The sequence below is a fragment of the Neolamprologus multifasciatus genome, chromosome 14 (assembly GCF_963576455.1).
Source record: "Neolamprologus multifasciatus chromosome 14, fNeoMul1.2, whole genome shotgun sequence".
Lineage (NCBI taxonomy): Eukaryota > Metazoa > Chordata > Actinopteri > Cichliformes > Cichlidae > Neolamprologus > Neolamprologus multifasciatus.
In genome coordinates this window covers 21,034,750-21,059,574 of record NC_140452.1, presented here as the reverse complement: position 1 = coordinate 21,059,574, position 24,825 = coordinate 21,034,750, and the positions used below count along the sequence as shown (strand labels likewise).

The 24,825-nt window shown below is 40.3% G+C and overlaps 2 protein-coding genes across 2 annotated transcripts; one reads left to right on the top strand and one right to left on the bottom strand.

Moving 5' to 3' along the window:
• The first annotated feature begins 605 nt into the window (after positions 1–605).
• Positions 606–5,122, top strand: LOC146504002 (arsenite methyltransferase). Its single transcript, XM_085184569.1, has 10 exons — positions 606–770; positions 1,034–1,167; positions 1,723–1,873; positions 1,949–2,085; positions 2,184–2,253; positions 2,357–2,438; positions 2,533–2,664; positions 2,736–2,878; positions 3,039–3,161; positions 3,416–5,122. The coding sequence occupies exons 1-10, from the start codon at positions 735–737 to the stop codon at positions 3,491–3,493; spliced, it is 1,086 nt and encodes a 361-aa protein (XP_085040695.1). The 5' UTR covers positions 606–734; the 3' UTR covers positions 3,494–5,122.
• aifm4 (apoptosis inducing factor mitochondria associated 4) lies at positions 3,625–24,454 on the bottom strand. The gene is made up of 19 exons (XM_085184566.1): positions 24,184–24,454; positions 22,369–22,477; positions 21,680–21,789; positions 21,488–21,597; positions 20,443–20,487; positions 20,276–20,357; positions 19,985–20,097; positions 19,791–19,877; positions 8,802–8,893; positions 8,569–8,699; positions 8,306–8,421; positions 8,143–8,214; positions 7,873–7,936; positions 7,601–7,677; positions 6,617–6,734; positions 6,422–6,520; positions 6,248–6,323; positions 6,043–6,147; positions 3,625–5,367 (listed from the first exon to the last, which is right to left on the bottom strand). The coding sequence occupies exons 2-19, from the start codon at positions 22,455–22,457 to the stop codon at positions 5,337–5,339; spliced, it is 1,617 nt and encodes a 538-aa protein (XP_085040692.1). The 5' UTR covers positions 22,458–22,477; positions 24,184–24,454; the 3' UTR covers positions 3,625–5,336.
• Between the last annotated feature and the right edge of the window lie 371 nt (positions 24,455–24,825).

The following is a 24,825-nucleotide window of genomic DNA, read 5'->3' as shown; positions in this document are numbered from 1 at the left end:
CCCCGGTAAAGAATCTGCTTTACGTCAGTAAATATGCGTAGAAGTTAAACAAGCGCAATTTTTGCGAATACCCGTATGATCCTGTTTCCGGCGCACTACTGCCCCCTGCAGTGTTGGAGTGCGATCCTGTAAAGTTTGTTGCTTAAACAAAAGCATGATTTGCTGATTTGTTGTATTATTTAATCACATTCAAAATATTTCATTACAGTGATTTGCTTCTTGTTTTATTTCTGACCTGAAGTCATTTCTTTCTTTCGTCATTTCCCTTTCGTCCTTTGTACTCCTCTCTAGGGACAACAACACAAATGTAAATCTCCAAAAGTTGATTCTTTTCATCTGGACGTAGCGTTTTGTGGGAGAAACGTTTCGTCACTCATCCAAGTGACTTCTTCAGTCTCACCCGAGGACAGTCTGGAGACTGAAGAAGTCACTTGGATGAGTGACGAAACGTTTCTCCCACAAAACGCTACTTCCACATGAAGAGAATCAACTTTTGGAGATTTACTTTCCTGGAGGATTGAGAATGCATCAAGACAAATGTAAATTGCTTTGCCGCCACCCCCCGCCAAAAAAAGCCTGTCACGACAGACAAACAATGATGCCTTTATTGTGAAAAGACCACACCGGAAGAACGGCCAGATGTGACCCCACTCTCGTCTTTCACACCAGTACACTGACTGATTTTTACACCATTTGAACTTAGTTTTTGTAATTTGGACAGCTTCTCGGAAGAAATGGCGACCAGTGAGGACGTGCGGGAAAATGTGAAGGTACTCTAGTCCTGAGTGTCGCCCAGACACTGCTCAGCTTTCTGTTCATTCACAGTTTATGGACATTTTTTTTATTTTGTCCAGTTATTCGAGCATTGCAGAATAGTTAATTAATTTATAACCAGTGGAATTTCTTTTGTTTTTAATAAGTTTCTTTGCAGGTTATTTTATATATTCTGCAAAAGAAAGGTTTGCGGTGTCAACTTTGCAGTACGTTGTCTTAATAAACGTGCATGAGGACAGCTGTTAATGTGGCTGTGCAGAAATACTACGGCAAGCGACTGGAGTCCTCGGGTGATCTGCAGACAGGTGCCGCCTCCTGCGGATCGTCCTGCAGACCAGCGCCCAGAAGTGTTACCGAAGCTCTGAGTGAGGTTCACCCTGAGGTGACCAAAAGGTGAAATCTCGCTTTGGAATCATAAGCAATTAAAGGTGTTTTTATTCTTATCTGATATCAGCAGTAGGAAAAAAAATCCCAGCCGACCATATTTGAGTTACCTAAAGAAAGTTCCAGGATGATGATGCACTTTGTAATATTCAGTAGCATCTTCAAACATTTCTAAGCAGTGTTGTCTGTTTTTCTGTGGAGCAGAAGCCACGTGTCTGCTACTGTGACTTCAAAAAAAAAAGATAGACTCAATGAGGCCTTTGATGGTGCCTGTAAACACAAATATGAATTTTTCCAAACTTCATTTTGGAAAAGCAAGGCCAAACATTATCACAATCACAAACTTTGGACATCTTACTACCAGACACCACATCTTTCCATAGATTTTCTTCCACTTATCCTGATCTTTTCACTTTTGCTCAGGCTGGAAACATTTGGTCAGCTGACATGGAATAGACCCAGACAATCAGATTTTTGAGATTCCCACTTATGGGATCATTCTATACAGCCTGATTAGAGACAACAGGTTTTCCTGTAATGACTGGTGTTATTGGCTCTCTTCAGGTTCTTCGGCTGTGGTCTTCCATTTCCAGCAAAGCTCGAGGGCTGCAGAGTCCTGGACCTCGGCAGTGGCTCCGGCAGAGACTGCTATGCTTTTAGTAAACTGGTTGGGCCGAATGGACACGTGACTGGGATCGACATGACACAGGAGCTGGTAATTACAGGTTTCTGCACAGATGGCACTTTGATGTCTGCCCCTTCCTGATGTGGTTAATTCATGTTCTTTTAGATCACAGCAGCTCGTCAGTATGTTCAGTATCATCAAGATAAGTTTGGCTATAAGGAGCCCAACGTCACATTTGTCCAGGGCTACATGGAGAACCTCAACGAAGCCGGCATTCAGAGTGACTCCATGGATGTAGTGATGTAGGTTTAAATGATGTAGTTGTGTTGGCTGTCAGGTGAAAAAAAGGAGCTTTAATTTGGTTGTTAAAGTTTTTTTCCCCTCTTTGTAATCTCTTCAGATCCAACTGTGTGATTTGTCTATGTGCTGATAAAAGAGCAGTGCTGCAGCAAGCCTACAACGTCTTGAAGGTTACCCTGACGAATCATCATTAACACAAAGAAATGTTAACATGCTTTCACACACACACAAAGAAATATAGGAATATAAGATGCACCCACTTATTTCATACAGGAGGGAGGTGAGCTTTACTTCAGTGACATGTTTGCCAGTAAGATCATCCCTGATCACATGAAGCAAGACGCAGTCCTGTGGGGTAAAACAAACACTACTTCTAAATCCAGTTAATTCAAAGCCAACCATCTCTGCTGTCACCGATAACTCTTCAATCCCCGTCTCCTCTGACCTAGGTGAGGGGATGGGTGGCTCTCTGTTTTGGCCCAATCTAATCTCATTGGCCCACAGCGTGGGTTTCAGCTCTCCACACCTCGTCTCAGCGAGCCACATTGTGGTCTACAACAGTGAGCTCAAAGCAAAAGCAGGTAACAAAGAGGCACATTTTCAGACAGCATTCACTCTGATTTCACAATTGAGCAAGCTCTTCATTTTGTAGGCGACATCAGTTATGCTTCAGGCACTTACAGGCTCTTCAAGCAGCCCAGAAGTCCAGCGATGTCAAACGCTACTGTGACCTATAAAGGGACGTTGGCAGAATTCCCAGATCAGCTGGACTTTGATTCCTCCCACTGCTTCAAGGTATAAAAGGCACCCTTTCTCTTATCAGCATGTACGCAGAGACATTTATTAACCTGCTTTTATTCTAAAAACACAGGTGATAATTAGTCTGGAAGTGTTATAGTTTTTCGTTTCAGAGAAAAGACATAGATATCCAATGAAACTCTTTTCTCTTACACAGAAAGATGTATCAGTGCAGGTAAACGGAGAGATGGCAGCAATCCTCCAGAGTTCTCGTTTCTCCTCCGACTTTAAAATCCAGATGTTGGATAAACAGGAGTCCAAGTCGGAGACAACGGCAGAGGTATCCAACACCACAAGTTCACTGTGGCGAAAATGCTTTTAAATGTTAACTTTTTACCCCTTGAGAGCGAACTAAGAAAAACTCTTGAAGCTCTTTTCTGAACTGAGCGGTCGTCAAATCACGTTTTTAGTGATATTGACTGAGATGTCAAAACTCATCATTAAGGGTGCAGGTCGTTAATTGGTGTTTTGATATCGGTAGTTAACGCTTCAGCGTGCTTAAGTTATGATATTAACATAGTTTTATCTTCTCAGTATTGCCACCTCAACCCATTTCTGCTGGCTGACAAACTGGGATCCTCCGTGAAGCAGTGCTCTAAAACAAGCAAATGAAGATGCAAGTGACTGATCTGAAGGCTTAACAGAAATGTCATTTTTGAAGTTGGCTTTATAAAGACATAATTTTACTAACTTATGGGGAATCTTGTAGATAATCTCACAGATCGTGGCCAGTGACGTGTCTCCATATTTAATATTTAGACATTAAAATGTATTTTGTAGAAAACACAAGTATGTTTCTCTGTAACACTATCAACTCAGAGTTTGAGCTTCTTTAGGCTCATGTCATAATTACCATGTGAACAACAACATTTACAGAAGTGGAAATAAAAAGACTTAATGACATAATAACCCGTGTTTAATATTTGATATGGAATTTTACAACAGCATAATAAAACGACTGCATTATAGGGGATTTAAACAGCAACATTCAGGTACTGAAGTGGATGCATGACAAGCAGCTGCCGACAAGCTGACAGTGTTAAATACGAAATGATGTAAACATTCAGGGGTGTTGAAACAGAAAAGTGTTGCACATGTTTAACATCTTTACCACCATAAAGGAGATCTCTTTATTTTAAGGAACTAAACCATGTTTAAAGATGCCGCACACTTTCTCATATCATAAGGAATACATGAGCTACAACTCTGTTGTATAATGTATTAAGGCACTACAGTACACATAAAAAAGAGGTCAAAAACAAACTTTTTATCTTATTTATCTTTCATGGGCAGTATTTTAAAGTGTTTTGTAAATGTTCTAAATGTATTCTCATGTGAAGTGTAGTGACGTGTGTGTCTAAGAAGTTTTGAGTGTATAGTATGAAATGAAAAAGACATTTAAGTAACTGAGAAAGTTGATAAAGTCTTAACATTTTCAGCTCATAAAAACACCTAAATGCACTCAGTGGCCACTTTGTTAGGTACACCTGTTCAACTGTACAAATATTGAATCATCCAATCACATCACAGCAGCTGGTTATCTCTTGAAGTTCAAACTGAGTGTCTGAATGTGAAGGAAAGCTGCTTTAAGTGACTTTGAATGTGATGAGATTGTTGGTGCCAAACTGGCTGGTCTGAGTATTTCAGAAGCTGCTGATCTGCTGGGATTTTCCCACATAGAAATCTCGAGGGTTTACAGAGAACGGTCTAAAAAAGAGAACATATCCAGTGAGTTCTCAGCATAAAAATGCCTCGTTCATGTTGGAAGAGAATGACCAGACAGCTTCAATCTGAAGCTGAAGGTAACAGTAACAAATAACCATTGGTTACAATCAAGATATCTAGAAAAGCATCTCTGGGAGCACAGTATCGCAAACCCTGATGCAGATGAGGTACAGCAGCAGAGGACCACACTGGGTGACACTCCTGTCAGCTGAAAAAAGGAAACTGAAGCTTCAGTTTACACAGCTCATCAAAAATGGACAGGAGAATGTAAAATGTTGCCTGGTCTGATGATTTCTGTTGCGAGGTTTAGATGGGTCAGAATCTAATTTAGCATAAACAACATGAAAGCGCAGATCCCTCATGTCTTGCCCCAGGGATTCAGGCTGCTGGTGGAGTAGATGTGTGGGGGATTTTTCTTGTCACAATTTAATGTTGCATTGCTAACCTTAACTACAGACTGTACCTTCTTAAGACATCACACCTTTAGTAAAGCAACCAGAAAAAAAAAAACGAATTCAGAGAGAGATCAGTGTGCACAAAGAGAGAATTCAATAAAGCTGTGACTGCTACTATAGTAACAGGGCTCTTTAATAAGAGCAGATAAGAGAGGCCGGCTGGTTTCCAGGCAGCCTGAGGCAGAAAGTGGATTAATTGATGTCATGTCAGACAGAAGGAGAGAAAACCAAAGCAAGAGATGACATCACTCATCGCTGAGAGGCGTAAATCCTGGTTATATCTGCAGCCAGCTCAGGTCTTCAGCTCTGAACAGAAGAGAAGAGGAGAAAACAAAGATTAAACACTGAGCAGCTTTCACGTTATAAGCTAGTGGCTGGGTTTATTATTTTTTAAAACATGAACTAAGGTTGGTTTTGGTAGCATACAGTAGTGGTTAAAACTGCTATAAATAATAGTTGTCATCAAATTTTACTTTAAGTATTTTTCATGTTTTAGATTGCAGGTTGTTTTAGCATAAACACTCCAATAATAACACTTCCAAGGCTAAAAAGTGAACTTTCAAGCTGCAGTTTTTCTAGTGAACGCATATGGCTTCTGATCATACAGAAGTCAATGTCGCTCCCATCAGTTAGATGGGAGATTAGATGTTCGAACATTTAATTTCAGAGGTAACTGGAAAGCAGCATGATTCAATTCAATTTTATTTATATGGTCCCAAATCACAGCAAAAAATAAATATATATACATAAATAAATATATATATATATCACCTAAAGGTGCTTTTTACCCTACAATCATAAGGAGAAAACCCCAACAGTCAGACAACTCCCGACAAGCAAGCACTTGGTAACTGTGGGAAGGAAAAACTCCCTTTTAACAGGAAGAAACCAACAACAAATGTAACCAATATTACAGTTGAGGAACTAAACATTTTTGTATATTTTACGGTCTAACTTGTATAAATGCAGGAGAGCACTCACTGAGCCTGTGCTTTTGTTAAGATTTGGCCTCTAGCCATCAGCTCTGCGATGCGAGCCACGGCAGGATCGAACATCAGGCTGGCCGCTGCCACCACCACATCATCCCTGTCAAAAAAAAAAAAAAAAAAAAAAAGGGTAACGTGAGAAATTTTACACACAGAGGACAAGCTTATGGTCAGCTGTTCGGGGCCAACTCTGCACTCACTTTATGTAGAAAGCCAGAAATTTCCTTTCTTCCACTTTGCCTTTGAATATAATTTCTGTGTATCCTTCCCCATAGCCTAGAAAGAGGAAATGTGAGGAGGAACAAAGATTTAACACAGCCTCGTCTTAAAAAAAATTACATTTTAAAGGTGACATTTAGAAGTCAACACTCCACCGGTGTATCGGATACTCTTCCCAAGCAAAACAGTCCAGAAGAAAGGAACAGACTCGATTTTTGTGGATTTCTTCAGCATGTTCAGAGCCGCTACTCTTCCTGGTACAAAAAACAATGATAAGGTTTAACTCGGCATTAAATCACCCATTATTAAGTTTTCGACTGAATGAAAAACACAGTCCTTCAGCCTCTCACCGTGAGCGTGTGACATTTGCCAGTGACCAATGCTGACCCTCTGGTCGCCTCGAATGGTCAGAGGGAAAGAGGTAACATCTCCAGCGGCAAAAATATCTGGTACGTTGGTCCTCATGAACTGTTAGAATAGATGAATAAAGGCTACAGCAAGAACCTCAACATAAGATGTGTAAAATACATACGTGCAGCTATTCCCTCCAGTCATCAGGGCACACAGTTAGGGCTATGATTCTTTTTAGTTTTTGCCTCTGTACGCCACCACAGTGGATTGTAAATCATACAATCAAGAGCTGATTGATTGCGAGGACTTTCATGACATAACATAGGCATCCAAGCTTGACAGATGATGTGATATGCTTCAGATCTTGAGCTTTTTCTGTCTTTCTCTATACTTTTCTCCTCCCATCACTCTGGTACACATTCATCTTGTTTTCACCTGTCCAGAGATTTATTTCCAGAGCTGTGCCAGCTCTTTTAGATGTTTTCTGGCAACGTCTAATCTGACCTTCCATGTCCTTGAGTGAAATCAGTAGTTTTCACCTTGATGTAAACTCTCTCCATTTACATTCATGACGTCGTCTCTTGATTGTAGACTTTGAAAATAACACTTTCGCCTCCTTGAGAGTGTTTATGACTCTGTTAGATGCTGTGAAGCTGTTTTATTTAATTATTTATTTATTTATTTAAACTGAGGAAATATTACTATGATCATGAACTTACATTCATTCTTTGTAAGAATGAACCAGACTGTTGATTTGACAGGTTTATTTTGGTTAGTGGTCATCAGATGTGCAGATAATGTAAGAAAGAAAATTTTAATATTTTTAACGTAGGAAAAGCAAAAGTGTACTCATATTGACGATGCTGGCTCACCATCAAAGCTTACGGTAACAGTTAAAGAAACGTAGACACTTCTGGGTGCCATGCTTTATGCTTTAGTTATATCAGCATAAGTTCGGCTGTACCCACTACAGGCTGCGTTACCTTGTCAACAATCACAGCTTTCCTTGAATCCACTTCCACCTCGCTTCCTGCCAATAAGTCTGAATTGGGGATTACACCTGAAAAACATATTTGACTCTGATATTGGTGGAACTACACATGAAGTTTCTGTCTGACTTTGTTTAAAACAATCATCACTCATAAAGCAATGTTAGCAAACAACACACATCCAAACGTCTCCACACTCAAACACTCCCAAACTTGATTTGCATTTCAGGCAGACCTTCTGAACACTGAAGTAGAAAAATAACTACCAATGCCAGCAATCACAACATCAGCCTCCAGGACTACACCACTCTTCAACACCACCTGCTTCACCTGAAAACCCCCCCCCCAAAAAAACATCAGTTATGGCTTTGTTTAAGCAGACTATATTAGACTTCAGAGATAATGGGTTATTTTACAAGCGATACCATGAGGGTTGATGTTTGATCCTTGTTAATAATGCTGCGGGTGACATGTATTCCTGTTCTACAATCATTAACCAAACCGTCAGGCATGAAAATAATGGCAGGCAGAGATACCTTCCCATTCTCTCCTCTGATCTCGGTGACTCGATCGTTCATGTGGAACTTCACATTTTTTTCTTCCAACATCTGAAAGTGAAAAACTGTGTTTTAATTATGTTAATTTAAAAAAATATCCAAAAGAGTAGCACTGAAAACTGTTGTCATCATAGTCGCGCACTTGCATACTCAGCTGGCCAATCTCTGACCCCAGAGTGCATTCAAACGGGTATTGAGTAGTGCCAACCATAGCCACACTGGCAGCTTTGTCTGAAAAGTAGGACGCCACCTCCATACCTAATATGCAAATGAAAAACACATAAGCGACGTGCACATTTGTGTGGCGTAGCTGTCAGAGCAAAGAGCGTCACGTCAACCCCGATGGGCAAAAAGATGAAAGGTGTCTCATTCTTTAACATAAAAAAAGAAACCTTATTTAATAACCTATGAAAGACGCTCCGGTAACAACTACTTTCTGGGCAAGGCTGGAGCTGTAAATGTCTTTGGCGTCTTCGTAACTCTGCAGTAACTTTACTCCTTCCAGGTCTGAACCAGGACAGGTGAGCGGCCGTGCCCTGTGAACAAAAAAAATAAAATTTTAAAAAGGGACCACAACTTGTGACATGTTGTGACACATACAATGTACGTTTGCTTTTGCTCATTAAAGACGGTCTCACCTGCAGCCTGTTGCGATGAGGAGCTGGTCGTAATGCTGCAGAGTGCCATCACTCATTTTCACTTCCTTCTTGGCCGGATTTACTGACACCACCTGCAAAGCAACATACAAACCTTACACATACACAAAAACATACCCCTGTAGTCAAGTCACTTCACTGGCTCCCAGTTCAAAACACAATTACAGATTTTTTTCATAGATGTGGCCATATGGGGGTGATAAAAAATACACGGGTGGCACACCAAAACTTCTAGTTTTATTACGCCGTTGTCAAATATAGGTTACCTGATAAATACTTGAAAAAAAGCAGAAAGAAAGGTATTATATGTCTAATTAATTTCCTGCTCTTAAAGTTGATGTCACTGTAAACAGGTACATTTGAAAACCAAATAACATTTTGAAATTCATAATAATCGGTTTTAATGGACTGATCGACTGGAAGTCCCAACCATCGCTTTAATGATTCTCAGCGGAGCTGACCAGAAGATGCTTAGGATTCACTCTGCCTGAATGGAGTTAACTTTAAGAGCAAACTTGTTCAGGAAAAACAAATAAGTATGAGATCACGTAAGCGTGAACTGTTGCCTTTCTCCATGTTGACCCGGAGATGAACCAGTGATCTGCCCAGGGACTGGCATCAGCTTCTCTGCACCCTAATTACATTTTTACCAACATAGGACAGTCTTGCTATCAGGTGAAGATATTTTTATAAAACTGCAGCACCTGTGGCAGTAGCTCAGGAAGTAGAGCAAGTCATCTATTAATTGGAGGTTTTGTGGTTTGCTCCAGTTTGCCTGCCAGTATCCTTGAATTATCCTTGAACCCCAAGTTGACATGCTGTATAAAGAGCTTTGACTGCTCAAGTCGAAAAGTGCTATACAAGAACTTGTCCATTTACCATTTTACCGTCTCCAGAATTAGATCCAAGTGTGCTGAGGGTGCTTTCAGTTACTGACCTGAGGTCAGTTCCAGCTGTGTCTACATTCAGAAACACACTTAAAAACCTTTCTTCTCTCACAGGCCAAGAAACTGGACTAAGTGTGTGTGGGTGTGCATGTGTATGTTCGCTTGTATTTTAGTTTTATTTTGCTGTTTTCATTCTAAACCTACACAGGCACTGATGTTTTTATCTTCTGTGTGTCGGATTATGATATTATTTTATGCCATGTTAGACCCCTAATTAAAGATTGTGAATTATTATGTAGTTTTAGTTTGCATTATGCTCCTGAATTAGAAGAAGGTGATAACTATTACATTTGGTAAACTGATTTGCATTACATTAGACTGCTGATTTATTGTGAATGGATGATATTGTTTTATGATGCATTATACTGCTGAGTTATAAGAAATATTGTTCACAGAAAGTCATCACCTTATTTGTCTGATTAGAAGAGAACAGAGCATACTGCCCCATCTCATCAGGAGCAGATAAACAGGGAGCCAAGGTCGTAGCTTAGGCGCTGTGTGTGAGAAAGAATGTGAATGTTTAGGCTTTTATGATTAGGTGGGGGCCACTAGAGGCTATAAGAGTTTGATCAAGGCTCCACCATTTTGAGATCTGATGCTGTCTGCTGTATGGTGTCCATCTCCCACGCGTGTGTTCATTAAATCATCGTTTGACTTGACCCGGCCGGACCAGTGTGGTTATTTTGGTTTTCCTCTTGTATCCATCCCCAATATTTGAATCCGTAACAGTTTTGGGGGCTCGTCCTGTGGTATTGGGGTGGAAGTTTTGGAGGCTTGGACGGTCCGAGGTGGTCAGACGGGCAGACATTATCCGGCAATCGAACTGAGTGGACAGGCGCCTTTATAAAAGAGGTAGGCACAGGCCTGTTGATTTTATCCGAAGTGTGCTGAATTGGACGATAAAATTAAATGTCTATTCAGTAAAAGTTGCCGGTGAGTGTCTGTTTTGATTTTGAGGAAAAAATCTCATGAGTGTTGAAACTTGAAGTAAGCTTATAAGTAATAATACTGGGTTAGAGTCCCAAGATAAAGTAATAATACTGAGTTAGAGTCTCAGGTAAAGGTAATAATACTGGGTTAGAGTCCCAAGGTAAAGGAAAATAATACTGAGTTAGAGTCTCAGGTAGTTGGATAGGGAATTGGTCATTTTGTGAGTTAGAGTCTCCATTGGTCTAAGGATTGCATCTGTGTTGGTCATTTTGCGAGTTAGAGTCTCCAATGTCCATAACGTTGCATCTGCCTCAGTCATACTCTTGTTTTTTGGGTGTTGTCTGTTGTTTAAAAGTATTATAAATTTTGTTAGAACGGTGGTTAGAGTCCACTAAGAGGCGCATAGCCCGGAGGTTACGCTCCCTCCTGGCCGCGGACGCGCGACCTTGACCTGTCGGCGAACAGGGTTAGTTCAGTTGGCTTGACTGTGGGGTACAGGGCATCCTGGAACAAGCTAGGAGTTAGAGTCTCCTTATCTGCGCTTTTTTGGACACTTTAAATTGAGTTAGGGACTTTAGAGATGAGGCCAGATACAGTTAGAGTCTGATACTGGTTAATTGATTACAAAAAAGTTGGACTTTCTTCGGTTGGACCCGTTATCTTAAATTTGTCAAAATTGTGTAGGCGCTAAAACTTTCAGGCCTGAGAGTGATTGTAAATATAAGACGTCTTTGTAATATAATAGAAAGTTGAGTGTGAAACGAGGCTGTGTGTGACGACAGCGCGCTGCAGCGCTGCGAGCTATTTTTAGATAGTGTGTGAACATGCAAATGAGGTGGCTGCTGTGAAGCCCACAGAGGACTTCCTGTTTAGCGTGTTATTGAGTTTTATAAGTATGATTTGCAAACAATGATACATGCCTGTAATTAAAACGCTGATTTTGCTGATTATAATATTACAAATAAAGTTTTGAATGACTACGGTGAATGTTTAATGTTTGGCTGAGTTTTGATATGGGAGAGACGGCTTCGCAGCTGCTGGGGGTAAGTGACCGGAAATTTGCATGCCCATAAAAGGCAACTGCCTGACTGTGTGAACTATGCTCCAAGAGAGAGAGAGAGTAAAATCTAGGCAGATGAAGCGAATGGATGTTTTCAGAAAAGAAATAGTAAGTGAATGTTTTCAGAAAAGAAATAGTAAGTGAATGTTTTCAGAAAAGAAATAGTAAGTGAATGTTTTCAGAAAAGAAATAGTAAGTTGATGTTTTAGTCTCTTAATACAGGTGGATTTCTCTCAACCTGGAGACCTGAGTACAGCAGCAAAAGGATAGATTAATAAAATTGGGACGACACACAGGCCAAGCTCTGGCTCAAAATTTTACAGTTTGACCTCTCACTTTGTCCCCACCCAAAAAAGAAGCTTAAAGGACATCTTCTCCTCCAGTTATCGGTTACCATCATTGGAAATTTTCAGGCAAGTTTTTCACTGAATTGTTTTTGGCACCATGTGTCCCTGAATCTCACAAGCAAGCTCTAATTCCTGGCTGAAGACATGGAATGCTGTTATTTAAGGTGGGAAATCAAAATTTGGGAAACAAAATTAAAAACACACACAATTAGAGAAATGCCTTGTTTGAGAAAAAAGTTAAAATAACCCACCCACAAACGCACATACACGCAATGAAGAAACAGCTTACACTCATGAACACGTGAAGATTTTCCAGCAAGCTTAAAGCAGCAAAACTTAACATACACCTGATGTTAAATGATAAAGTTTATCCACTACTAACAAATAAACTCTCTGGGTTGCAGGACAACAACTTGACTTCAAAAAGACAGACACTGGTATGAACAACCAGTGATGAAACAACAAATTTAGTGGTTAAACGAGTCAAATTGTGACATGTTTTCCTCTGATTGATTAATACAAGAGATTACTGAATGAAATAAAATTCCTTTTTTGAATTGTTAAACATGATCTTAAGAATTTTAACGTGTACCTGTGTTGTCCTGTCAATTTGGTGGGTTAGGAGTTGATTATATAGTGAGAAAAAACAAAAAAAGGGGGGGGAGAAGGCTGACACAGGGCCTGGCCCCTCTCTGAATAACACAGCCAAAACAACATCATTTTCCTGTTTGTCTGTTTTTGTTTTGTTTTTGTTTTTTCTCTTTATGCTTAATTACAGGCTGCTTTGTCGGCCCGGAAAGCCGAGGCTGACCTGGACTCCTGCTCTCCCCTCTACCATCTTTGATGTGACCCTGACCAAATGCTACAGCAGCTGGACCCACAACAACAGCCTGAGAATGTCAACAGGGCTGCAGGAAAAAGATCTCATGCAGCGGAGACGGAGAACGTTAAATCCAAGGCCCGTTTCACTACACGGGGGAGATTTCCAGACAGCTTCAGCTGACAGAGCTGTGACGAGATGCCTACTAAGCCCGGATGAAAAGTGAGGCCGAGCAAAAAATGCTGACCTTAACAACACTGCATTAAACCTGTGCAGGACAGTGACGGACTAACACGGATGATCGGGCAGCAAAAAGGGCGTGCCAGAGACACGAGGAGTGACTGAGGTCAGGAGGCACCTCAGATTGGACAAAAGCAGCAGAAGAACATAAGCTGAAGGCACAGGTGTCGGGGCTCAGCCAGGAGCTGACCTCTGAGAAGAGCCGGACAGCAGAGCTGCAGAAGGCCGTGGAACAAAGCAAGGAAAACATCAATAAACTTCAATCTGACGTGTACGGAAAAGACTCTGAGGTTTCTGTCCTCAGTAAGAGCTCAAGGCATCAGAGCAGAAACTGAGCATGGCTCAGGAGGAGCTGGCTGCTAATCGAACCCATCAGTCAGGCTTAGAGTCCCAGATACAAGACTTGAAATCAGGCCGGAGCTTGCTGGAGCAGGAGGTTGCCAAACCTGACGAGAAGCTCCAACAGAAGGAGCAAACCCTGAAGGAGCTACAGAAGCAAAAGGGTCAAGTTAAGGAGGAGCTGGACAAGGAGAAGATGCAGGACACTGGAGAAAAGGACTGCCTCAATTGGGGCCAGAACCAGTATGGAGAGAACTTTGGGCAGCAGCACCAATGGACCCAAACGGACTGAAAAGGGGGAGAGCAGGACCCCAGAGCACGCTTCAGGCCATGGTTTACCCAGAACACCAGAACAGGAAAGTGATGAACACAAACACACACATCTACATACACTGACTCAGAAGCAAGAGAAACACACATATGAACACATATGCACTTGTAGATTCACTGAGAAATGACACACACACACGCACACAAATCGAAATGTTGATTCAATTCACTGAGAAGTGATCCACACACACACACATACACACATACATATACATGTTTGTGCAATGAAGAGTGATACACACACGCTGATGCAATGAAGAATGCTTTACTAACAAATGCTATGCTGATACGCAAAATGCTGCACACAAACGTCCAAATACAGAATTTGTTACAACAAGAAGAAGCCATTGATTGTTAATTGGTTAAATGCATTTCATGTCACCCAGAGGGCATTTGTGTAGATTTAGGGGACAGGGTCTAAGTCAGTTTGGTTATAAAAACAATGTCTGTGAGTGATGTCTGTTTATGGCTCAAGGCCTCGACTGAATTGTTTACTGTGCTTCACACAGCCTGATAAGGAGCAGTGGTACAGAGTGAAAATGATGAATTAACGGTGTGAGCCTTATTTCGGAGCGCCACATTTTTGTGATTGAGATTTAATTGAAGGAGGAACACACTGAAAAAAATTAATAAATAAATAATAAAAGAAAATAAAAAAAAGAAAAGGGGGCCAGCCCTTGGATTTACGTAAGCATCCCACGTGTATTTAATACAATCGCCTCAGGCTTTAAAGATCTGTACAAAATTCAACAGGAAATCATAGCTTCCCTGTATTTCCTACATTGTTGGCATGCTGGTGAGTGCTGTTGCTCCACAGTAAGAAGGTCCTGGGTGCAAGTCCACAGTCTGGTTAGTTTGCAGTGGTTTCTCTCTGGGTATTCTGGTTTCCTGCCACAGTGAAAAGTCATGCAGCTGTTAGAGCTAGGTTAATTGATGATTTTAAATTATCCGTGAATGTAAGTGTAAATGGTTGTTTGTTTCTAGGTGATAGACTGGTGACCTGTTCGGGGTGCACCCTGCCTCGTAACCTATCACTTTAGAGTTATTTCCCAGCCCTCGTGCAATTAGGATAAAGATAGGAGGATGGTAGTTGTTGTAGACCCATTCAATTTTTATGGTAACCAGAATTTAGACTTTGTTGAACCGTAGGCAATATGAAGACAACATGTAGTATTTAAGGGACCAAGTAGAATTTGGATAAAAGTTATTGAATAGTGTTGAAATAAAATGACAGAATTGTGAAGGATTAAAATATTCCAGGAGCTCAACTTACTCCATCTGAACAGGTTTTAATTGTGTTTTATGAACTCAAAATGCACAGGTTAACTGAATATGAAAAGGTTGTGTTGATTTAACTCAGTTGTTTAAGTTTCTACCAAAGCAAAACATTTGTGTGCAACTGGTGTCCACTATTGAATCAAATAAGTCCAACACGTTTTTGTCAGTGCAAAAAGAAGTTACGGTACCTGTATGCCTACACAATATTGTCCCGGGACGGAGAAAAAATTTCTGGTGAAGTTTTGGTTGATTTTGGGTTTTGCTTAACACTAGGTTGATTTTATCAGTGAGGTTTGGATTGTTTTCTTTCTCTAAGAGAGAGAAAGATGGTTTTATGCTTGGACATGTTTCCAACGGGCCCCAGTATTTGTTATTATATGAGTATTTTATTGGTTACGTTTGTCTTTGCTTTTGTTACAGTGCACTGAAATAAGAACATCTGAGAGGAGTGATCCACCGGTGGTGATATTTTGGTATTTTGTGAGTTCCTGATTTAACAAATCAGCTCTTTAATCCAGGCCTGAGAGATTGAACTTTAAAGCGCTATAAAACATTCTTACTGAAAACAGTTGCAAAGTATTTTTCTCCATGATTATAATGGGCTCTGGAGAAATTCACTTATATGGGACATTGATCATATGAGAAGTCCTGAACCTAAAAGGATTGCAGCGAGTCAATCCAGTCCAAAAAAAACAAGGAACTGTTTTCCTTTAAAATGATGACGTCATCTTGCTGGTGATGGAGCCTCGAATAGGTTGCGTGTGAGACTCCATTATCAGCAATATCTGGTATGAATGTGTGTGAATGTATGCATGTGACTGGACTGTGAGGGACTGACGACTAAAAGTTTTAACTGACTTGACACTGAGACAAAAACGGTACCGACTTTAGGATTAGTAAATGTCCACAAACAATTCACCCCGCCTGTAAAAGAAGGGTGGATGTTTTGTCTTGCTTTGTTTTGTTTTTGCAGGAGTAGAAGGAGAACAGAGACTAAAGGGGGAGGCTGTAGCTTCACATGAATGTGAACTGCAAACTTAACCCTTTGGTTGCTAATTTTGAGCTACTGATGTTTCCATCAAGAAAATTGTGTTTTATTAGCTGTGTTTCGATTAATGCATCACATTATATTGTTGGGAATGTTAAATGCTAAAGTGAAGAGAAGCTTTGATTTCATTCAAGACTGAACATGTTATTATTAACCATAGCAGGCCACTGTAAAAAAAAAAGCCAATTAATTTTGATAGAAAAAAAAGCAAAAAAAACCCCTCTATTGATGTCTATGAATAATAGGGGAATGATAGACGTGTCACATTCAAAATAGAGATATGTAATGACAAACACTGGTCCACGTCATTTAGGTTCTCCATTGAAATAGTCAATAATTTAGAAAAGTAAGATAGAACCGACAGGGGCATGTGCTGAGATGTGGTGCTGCACAAGAACAAGAGCATTAAATAAAGAAAAAGTATTGTGTTTAGCTTTGATAAATTCAAATTAAAATGTACCATTACACTCAGAGGATCAATATGAAATTCAATATATGCTAATTTTGTATGAAGTACATGACTGATAACTGTTCTGTCCTGAGCTTTTGTTTTTACAGCACCCACTTGACCACACCAACAGTTTCTCGCCACCAAAAGGGGTACTTGCAAAGAATAGGGAGGAATATCATCAGAAGTGGGAAAGGTAAGCCCCGATGGGGGTGATAACATCATTAATTTCACGTATGGTCAAATTCTTAAAACTTGACCCCAAACATGAAAAATTCTTCAAACATTTAGAGACAGAGTGGAATTCTAGATAAACATAATGTAGCAAACCACATAAGGATGGAGCGTTGGAATCAATAAGATGGTGAAAAACACGCAGGAAAAATGTTGATCATGTTGATTATGTTTATTCCAGTGTGCAGGGATTGGCTAATCTGACCAGGAAAGGTTATAAATGGATTGTCGGAACAGTCAGCGTTAAAGTCACCTTTGACAGTCCAGACTAAGATGGCGTTGGACATCTTCAGGGCGGAAAAGGGTTGGTGTGACCAAGGTGGGGTTTGGCTTGTTGTATGTATATTTCAAGATGATATGGCTCTGGATGGACCTGTTACCAGGGCATGGAAGGAGGACAGACTTATTAAATGAGGAGAAGTAATTTTCTGGGATTGGAGATCCTGTGGGTGAGTGGTTGACTAAAAGCATGCATAAAATAAAAGCTATTTTTTGTTATTGATTGGTAATAGATTGATAATTGGCCACATTTATAGCTGTATTGACTTGTAGTGGACGTAGTCTACTTCATGTTTAAGCACTCTAATTAACAGATTGAAAATAGTGACATTAAAGGAAGAATATGCAGCGCCACCCTGTCAAATGCCAGTGCCGGTGGGGCTCAGTGATGAATCAGGTGAGCTTCATGGCTGAATTAAAACATAGATGCCCCTGCTGTGGTTAGTAAGGGATAAAAAGGGTGTGTTTTACTGTTATTTTAGCATCAGCATTATTGTTACATTAGAATCATATAACAAGCATTGCATTGAACATTTATTGAAGCTATTGACATATTAACATTTGTATTACAGTGATTGTTATAACCCGATGTTAATCTTCTATCTACAGGTGTCAAAAGTAGTCAACAAGTTCATGTTGAAGTGAAGTTCATAATAATACAGGTTTTGTTTGTAGACGATTGTGAAGACGCAGACTCTGGGCGGAGCCAGGAGTTGAACAGATTTAACATGACAATTAAATTGATTTCATTCCCTAACACAGGATAACAAGACTGGAGCAACGACACTGGATAGGAGAAAGTCTGATACTTTCTGAGATATGAGGTCACTAACCTTTTCTTTTAATTTTCTAGCTTCATTGAATGGACACATGTTAGAATTAGAAATGGCTAATTTGTTTATGTCTTTTATTAGAATGAGTGGTTTTAATCATTTTTATACATATCTTGCAAATGTGCTTATAATGAGTTGGCACTTGGTCTTTTGAAGGTCATAAGCTTCGTTCGGCGATAGTCCGGACTGATAAAGTGTAGGAAATGCCAGTGCAGCGGGCTAAATGCAAACACGCTTACACACACATACACTAAATTAGGATAAGTCCTTGGGACATTCTGAATATTTTAAACAAATTCTGAACCACCAAAAGATCAGTAGACAGCAACATTAGATTGTTAGAGCTAGGAAGAGAGGTGTTTTGGTTTTCTGTCTCTTACAGAGAAAGGAACAGACACCAGACGAGGTCACAGATATATGAGTATCCTTCGCAGCAGAGACAGACACGGTGACTGCGGAAACATCAACTGGGTTCAAGTGTCATGGCATTTTGGGCTCCAGTTAGTCACCTCAAAAGGATGGATCCCATAAACACAGCAATAATCATGAAGGGGTTGACGGAAATCCAGGAACACCACACCAACGACGTTCGAGAGGCTGTTGGTCATAAGGAGAACACCTTTCTGTTCCTTTTCCTGGGGAACACAGCTGTGATCCCAGAATACACAGATCATTGTTTGAAATCGGGGCAGAATAATCCCCTGATCTGTGCAACGACTGAAGGGTTGTCTAACCCCTGAGGTTGAAGGAAACAAGAGCAGAGGATCACCCGACTGGAAGACACTGGTGCCTACAGCCATAAAATAAAGGTTAAAAGCTCCTCGGACAGAGGTTCTAGTCTGAGTACGTTTGGAGGGTATAAGGTAGCACCGAAATAAAGCTGTTGGAGAACTGGGGAGTGATGGGAGTATCACCTGTACCTACTGTTGTTGTGGTAATAAAAGTTTTTCTTGCATCTGAACTGCGCAAACATAGAGGTCATCTCACATATGGTTCACCCAACAGGGGGACAAAGGGCCTGAGGAGTAAGGAGAAATGAACCCGGCAACACTGGATTGCAGGGTGTAAGTGAGCTCTTTAAGTCTAAAGAGCTCATCAGGGGGAATTGTCGGATTATGATATTATTTTATGCCATGTTAGACCCCTAATTAAAGATTGTGAATTATTATGTAGTTTTAGTTTGCATTATGCTCCTGAATTAGAAGAAGGTGATAACTATTACATTTGGTAAACTGATTTGCATTACATTAGACTGCTGATTTATTGTGAATGGATGATATTGTTTTATGATGCATTATACTGCTGAGTTATAAGAAATATTGTTCACAGAAAGTCATCACCTTATTTGTCTGATTAGAAGAGAACAGAGCATACTGCCCCATCTCATCAGGAGCAGATAAACAGGGAGCCAAGGTCGTAGCTTAGGCGCTGTGTGAGAGAAAGAATGTGAATGTTTAGGCTTTTATGATTAGGTGGGGGCCACTAGAGGCTATAAGAGTTTGATCAAGGCTCCACCATTTTGAGATCTGATGCTGTCTGCTGTATGGTGTCCATCTCCCACGCGTGTGTTCATTAAATCATCGTTTGACTTGACCCGGCCGGACCAGTGTGGTTATTTTGGTTTTCCTCTTGTATCCATCCCCAATATTTGAATCCGTAACATGTGCTAAGCACGTTGAGTCTGAGCATAATTAAATGTACTAAATAAATAAAACTGCTATTAATACTACACCGATTACCAAACAGCAGACCCTCTTAAGGCCCGCAGATCTAACTATTCCCCAAGAGAAGATTGATTTCCAAAACTTGGCGAGAGTGCATCAAAAACACATTCTAACCTCTTTCTTCGTCCACATCTCTATCCCGTATCGTTGATAAAAGTCATCTGGCCGGAGAAGGATGCTGCTGCTCTCCACATTCAGAGCCTGAAAGAAGGAATGCCACTCACTAAAACCACTCAGAGAGAAAAACATAAATCAAAAGGCAGAAATACAAACACATGGAGCATCTACCCCCTTATCCTGGTGCTTACCTTGCTCAGTTTGGGTTTATCAAACGGAGGCACGGAGTCTTTAGTTATGATGATGATGCGACCCTGGTAGCAATTTTGCCGAAGCGTCTCAGCGCAGACCAGAGAGGCGGGGCCTGAAATTACAGTTTCTATGTTCAGGACTGTGATTTTTTTTATATACCTCCTAGTCTCTGTCTTCACTTTTGCCTGAATACTTTAAATAGTACAAAAAGCTGCCATGCCTTAAACCTGCCTGTTGGTTAAAACGGACTGATGAATATTTCCATCTCATATTCATTGCAAAGTTCTCACCTCCTCCTACGAGCAGAATAGTATGTTTGACGTCCGGCACCACACTGCACATCTCTTTCACCCGTTTGGTTACAGTCAGAGACTGAGACAAACACACAGTGCATTGTAACACAACATAAAAGTGCACTTTGGTTCATTTTAATCATCTTATACCTGATCTGCCTTACTTTTTTGTTGATTGAAACGTACACCTTGTTGTCTTCAACTTTGACCTGTTAAATAAAACCACATTTATGATTGTTGCCTGACTGTAGGTGAACAGAATAGCTTCCCTGAAAACATTTTTAATAGGCAGAAAGTTTGCTGAACCATAATGAGATAGGATAACAGAACCAGACGTGTATAGGTTTAGAAAGAAAAGCCCTTTTCATACATTATCTTTGCCTTTTTTTGATCAAACATTCCCTGTTTGAGAAGCTCAGATGCAAAAAACAAAAATAAAAAACTCCTAAATGTTTTTCATAAGATCAAATATAAATATAAATATTGTTAAAATGATCTGAGCCCTTAATTAATTTAAACTCCTTTAATATATCTTTATTCTTTATACAATTACATTAAACTGGAACCAGAACTTCAGCGGTATATTAGTCAAATCGTCTCATGAGCGATCACAATACACACGTTACTGCCTGTAAAAGTAACATGTATGACCTTGAACTTGAGCACAATCTGAGTGAAGACGCATTAGCTGATCGCAGTGATCCAATTTTTGACCAAAACTGTAGCTGTAGTGATTCTGGTGAAGCGAGATGGGACAGATGAATGAGGGACACCTCACCATGGCATAAGCTGATCGACTCTTTGGGCAGATGAGCCACAAAATGAATCCATCAATTTGTGAGAAAATGTAATAAACAATGGAGAAAATGACCCAGATGCAGGAAGCCACAGAATCAGAGGTCAAATCCAAAAATCCAGCTGTTGAATTGAGGTAGGTGTAAACCAAAAGTAAGGGATGAAACAAACAATACCACTCGCAAACTTCTCTAAAGCCTTTGACCAAGAATATCTGACAACATTGCAGTGTTAGGCAGGAGGCGTTTGTATATATACTACAGAGACGACTTGAATACAGGTGTGGCAGAAAGAGGGCTAAAAAAAAAAAAAAAGGCAACGTAAAATATTTCACAATACAGGAAGTGACTGAGCAGAAAACCAGAATCATGACAAAGAAAATCCTGGATGAACTTGTGATAAGTGCCATTTCACCTTGTAGCAGGGCAGACTGTCCAGACCTGGATAATCCTCAATATCTCCATTCCTGACATTGAAGCACGCACCATGAAAAGGACATCTCACTCTGTCACCAACCAGTGTCCCTGAATTGACACAGAGCATGCAACTTAGAAAGTGAAAGAAAGCGAGAAAGATAAATAGCCGAGACGTAACTTAAGTCCTTACCCTTGATCAGAGGTGCACCGTAATGAGAGCACGTGCCTCCAACAGCGCTGTACTGACCCTCGCTGCGGACTAGCAGCACCTTCTGATCCCCCACAGTTACTTCTTTCATTCTGCATGAACACAAAAGGAGCAAAAGAAGAAATCATTATAAAAACCTTTTTTATATTTGACCATTTTCCTCTTTTATTTTGATGTTGTTTCTAACATACCTCTGTTTTTTTTAAATCCCTGTTATTGTGCTCTTTCCCAATAGCTTGTAAATATCACTAATTAATTTGCCAAGTAGTGGATCACACAATTACTGTGCCACCTGAAGGTCGGTCTGCACATCTTTTAAGATTAGCAGCAAAGGCCTGGCTTCAGGGCTTTCTGCCAAAGAGCTTTCTTCTCCTTTAAACTATTTCATTTACTTCGGCCACTTGGTTTGGTTTAGGAAAATATAACATCTTGGGTTCAAATATATCCTTTCAATTACATTCACCATTTCGTTAAGAAACGTTGGAATAAGATACCGTGCTTCCCTGGGTGACAGATCAGGTGTTTGCTCCCGGTGTTTGTTTTTGATTTTTCGCTGTGTCGTATATGACCATTGCTTCTCTGATCCCTCTGCACTGATTTTGAACTTTTGACCCGGTTTCCTGTTTGCAAAGGTATCACAAACAGATGTGGTGAATTGCATTGTGACTTACTGTCCATCTTTGAGATCAGCCTCCTGACACACCAGTTCCGTCAGCTCCTCCTGGGTCTCCGTTTGACCGGTTTCTTGGCACTGATTCATCACGCAATACGTTAACCACCCTAAGTAAACATGTTTGCTGTTAGAATGACTGGGTGGGCCCGCAGACTGCCAAGATTTATGATAATGCGTGTCTAGACCAAAGTCAGCTACAATCCAGCTTAGTAGAAAACAGACAACATGCAGGTACTGAAATGCTTAGTTTTATCAGAGATACATGCAGCCTATTTGGCTTTTTGTTCTTTATGTTAGCCACATGGCCAGAGTAACCACACATGAATGGATTTAGCTGCTGTGAAACATTTTCATTGCAAATATTTCTACATTTCAGCTGAAACGCTTCCTGGTAATTAAATATTAAACATTAATCACAGCTCACCTATGTTTCTAATTAACAGAAGGTAAGAGAGCAAATGCAGAAAAAAATATATATGTTGGGTACAGAAAACACTTTCTGCCTCGTTCTGCAGAATTGATGAAGATCATATACAGACTACAGCTGTACAGCAGCCTATTAGTATAACAAGGGTTTAAATGAAGTAAACAAGCATCATTATTTATATATAAGAAGGCCAAAACTTTAGGCTAACACTAAGACCAATAGGTCAATGATGTCAAACTAATTTTACATCGCGGCCCACATCTTAACCTTTTCTTTACATGCTCTCTTTAACATTATTACCCTTCATGCTACAGACAAAAGACGAGCTTTACGGGGACATTCAGTGTATCATTGTAACACAAGACAGTCGCAAGGCACTGCTGCCTGATCAGCACATGGTAAAATCAGCGCTGCATAGATTTTACCATGTGCACTTCACATTACAGTAACTCCTCAGTGATTTTTTTTTTAGTTTTACAGCCAAAATGACTGAAGTAGTCTATCAGCCTGTATAGCCCTTTCTTTTAGTGTAACAAAGTTTAACTACGCATTTAATTCCTGAAATAAATTGAGGAAAAGAAGTGCAATTCCAACAGTACATCTCAGGTTTTCTACATGACAATGAAATCCTGCTGTAGAGAGAGAAAAAACAGGAATTTTGCTGTCATTTAATTATTTAACTAGCACTTATTAACTTATTAGTTGTCATTATAATTATTATTAGTATTATTTTTATTAATGGCGCCATAATGAACAGCCAAGGGAGAAAGGTCTTTAACAGCAGGAAAAGCTGTAAAACTTAAAAATAAATGATGTCAAGACACAATGAGATGGAAAAAAAAAATTCAGAAGCTGCAATCAGTTGTTGCCTGTTGTGACTTTTATACATCTTTATTTATCCAGGTAAACAGTCTCAAGAGAGACCTGGACAAGCTGGCAGCGAAACATAAAAGTTCTGTAGAGATATTTTAAGTAATAAAATGGACTGGGCTGATAACAATGTCAAACACGTCATAATGATGCTTGCAAAAACTGGCCACCTCTTTATTTCATATATAAACCTTTCATAAATCACAATACCTGTTTAGCTGTATAAACAATATTAAAAAAAAACGAAAAAACAAAACAAATAACAAACATGTAAATAGCAAAAATCACTTTTTGGTATGACATCGGAGTCTTTGCCGTCAGATTTTGGCCCCCGTGCCCAATGTTTGACACCCCCGCTGTGATTTACATCTAGCTTACAGCTATATCGAAATCTCCGCGTGCAGAAACTACGCATTATATCCACGCGCACAATAAAAATACAGCTAGATGGTTTAAAGAGAGAAACAGCGAGCCCTTCAAAGAGAGAAACAGCGAGCCCCGTGAGGCTGCACTCACTTGTTTCCTTGCACTTGAGCAGCACGGAGGAGAATACCAGACTGTCAGATGAACACCCCCCGCGTGACAGCCAGCCGGTCCCGCGAGCTCCTCCCTCAGCCAACCGTAACCGAGGAGGAACAATACAGGAGTGACAATGGGCTGCACAACACGTATAGCGTATACAGTCCGTATACGGGAGGAACAGACCGTACAGTTACGCCGTGAAAAAAAAGATTAGCGCTGACTAACGAAAGATCAGTACGAACACCTGTGTACCAGAGCAGTGGCGGTCCTAGCCTGTTTGGCGCCCCGGGCGAACACTCCCTCTGCCCCCCCCCCCCTCACCACCACCACCACCACCACCACACACACACACACACATACACACATATGAAGAGAGAGAGAGTATGCATTGTATGCAAACAGCTACCAAACAGCCATCATAATTTGTCATACAATGAGAACAGGACAAATCAACAATTGACAATGACTAATTAATATTAAAATCTGTAACATAATGTATTGTTTGGAGTTTAGTGTGTGATATGTTTTTATTGATTAGCATTCAAATATCTCAGTGAAGACAGAACAAAGATTTACCACAAAGCAAGACAGCATGAGACAAGGCTAATCAAAAGGTATTGGCTGAAGCATTTGCTT